We start from the raw sequence: 2,140 nt of genomic DNA on the forward strand, positions 1-2,140 counted from the left end.
TTATGTCAGAAGAAAATATTCAAATATATTTTAATATTTATTAATTATCATATAAAAAGACCTAATGTTTTAACGGTCAATAACGGTTAAAAAGAATGTATTTGAGTGTATTAATAGGTCCCTTATTTTTTGCTCCGCGAACATTTTCGTCCTTGACCATTGAAAAATACTTTTAAGTCACTGACCTTCACAAAACTTGGACAGACCAGTCCCTGACGGAGACATTTGGACGGATCAGTCCTTGACGGGAACATTTGGACGGAGGGACTGATCTGTCCAAGTTTTGTGAATGTCAAGGACTTAAAAGTATTTTTCAATGGTCAAGGACGAAAATGTCCGCGGAACAAAAGGTTGGGAACTTATTTATCATTTTCTCTCTTTTTAATTAATAGTTACTTAATTATAAAGAACAAACTTATTGATAATATTTTTATTAATTTCCAATTATTATTGATTGTAAAAAAACAGCCATGCCAATAAAACATTATCAATAAAGCCTTTTTTTGATAATTAAATGCCTGTCAAAAATGCTTTTAAACCATCTTCTAATCATTTTAGATTTTTTTTTTACAACTAGCAATGGTAAAATGTACCTTATTAAAATAATTACTTTTAATGGCTATTAAAATTATTTATTTTTCTTGTATAGATTATCCTAACATTGGAAACATTATATTAATGTTGTTATACGCCTATATATTTTTTCTAAAATCTAATTACCTTTGGTTGTCTATCTATAATGCGATACCACTTGTGCATACGTATATCTTTTGCCCAAGGTGTGGTGGGGATTTTTTTTATTGGAATAATTTTTAGTAGATACAAAACTTTGAGAATTTAATTTTATAGACACACTTGTAGTTGGAATAGAAATACATGAATCAATCCGTTGAAATAAAGAAAAATCAAAATTTGAATAGTAGTGTTTAGTTGCAAAATTTAANATTTTAATAAATTAATAGTATAATATTATCAACCGATTAGATATCTCATCACATGGATTATTTATTGATGAAAGACAACGACTAACCACTTCACAACCTTGCACACTAAGCTTTTAATTATTGATTCTTGTGTCTCATTACTACTACAACATAAACATTAATATTATGTATGCGTTGTCCGATTAACTATAAGAGGAATGATTGGTGAAGTAGATGGTATTAGGTATGTATAATTAAGAATTTTGTTATTATGTGACTTAAGGATATAAATTAAACATATCATAAAAAAAAATTATTTTTGTAATAAATAACATTAAAATATTTTTTTATGATACGTTTAATTTATGTACTTAAGACACATAATAATAAAACTTTATAATTAATAATAAATTTAATTATATCTTGATCCTGCTGCCGATTGGTCGTGCTTTACACATGGCCTCCAAAGGAATTAGTTTTGGTGTGGCTGCTCCTTCATCCTCCCTCATATCAATCTCTTCATTCTCTACTAATGTTTTCCATTCAAAGCACTGAATCAATAATCCCAAAGTTAAGCCCATTGTACGATACGCTAACCCTAATCCAGGGCAAGCTCTCCTTCCCAATCCAAAAGCAAGTAGCTTATTAGCTTCTCCATCTTTTTCAAACCTCTCAGGGTTAAAACATTCGGCATCATCACCCCAAATTTTAGGATCTCTATGAATAGTCCATGCACTAGTCAATACTATAGTGCCACGTGGAATTGTGAATCCTTCAATGTTGCACTCATCTGAAGATACATGAGGCAATAGCAATGGGCCTGGAGTGTACAACCGAAGTGTCTCATAGATAATGTTTTGAAGGTATGGAAGATTTGGAATGTCTGACTCATCTATTAAACGATCGCTGCCTACCATGGTATCTAATTCATTCATTGCTTTCTTGAATATTCCCGGATGATTTAATAGAGCAGCTAGTGCCCACTCCATAGTCACAGCTGTTGTGTCCGTTCCACCAATCAGCATATCCTACACACAATTCAAATCAAGTTGACTAACATTTACTTATTAGCTAGCAAGATTTATTTTAATAGAAATATTTGGTAACAAGAGAAAGTTAAAATCAGTTATTAATTATTGTAATAATTAATGAATGATAAAATAAAATAAATTTTGGCTATTTTTTTTATCTTTTTAATATTATCATTATTTTAATAA

General features: G+C 29.8%; 1 protein-coding gene across 1 annotated transcript in view; it reads right to left on the reverse strand.

Annotated features, from left to right (window-relative positions):
- The window catches only part of LOC107631471 (isoflavone 3'-hydroxylase), a 2,878-nt gene continuing 1,718 nt past the window's right edge, over window positions 981–2,140 (reverse strand). Inside the window, exon 2 of the mRNA XM_016334928.2 lies at window positions 981–1,951. Coding sequence (XP_016190414.1) covers window positions 1,340–1,951 — 612 coding nt within the window. The 3' untranslated portion in view covers window positions 981–1,339. The remainder of the gene's footprint in view (window positions 1,952–2,140) is intronic.

This window comes from Arachis ipaensis, chromosome B03 (assembly GCF_000816755.2).
Source record: "Arachis ipaensis cultivar K30076 chromosome B03, Araip1.1, whole genome shotgun sequence".
In the NCBI taxonomy this organism is placed as follows: Eukaryota; Viridiplantae; Streptophyta; class Magnoliopsida; order Fabales; family Fabaceae; genus Arachis; species Arachis ipaensis.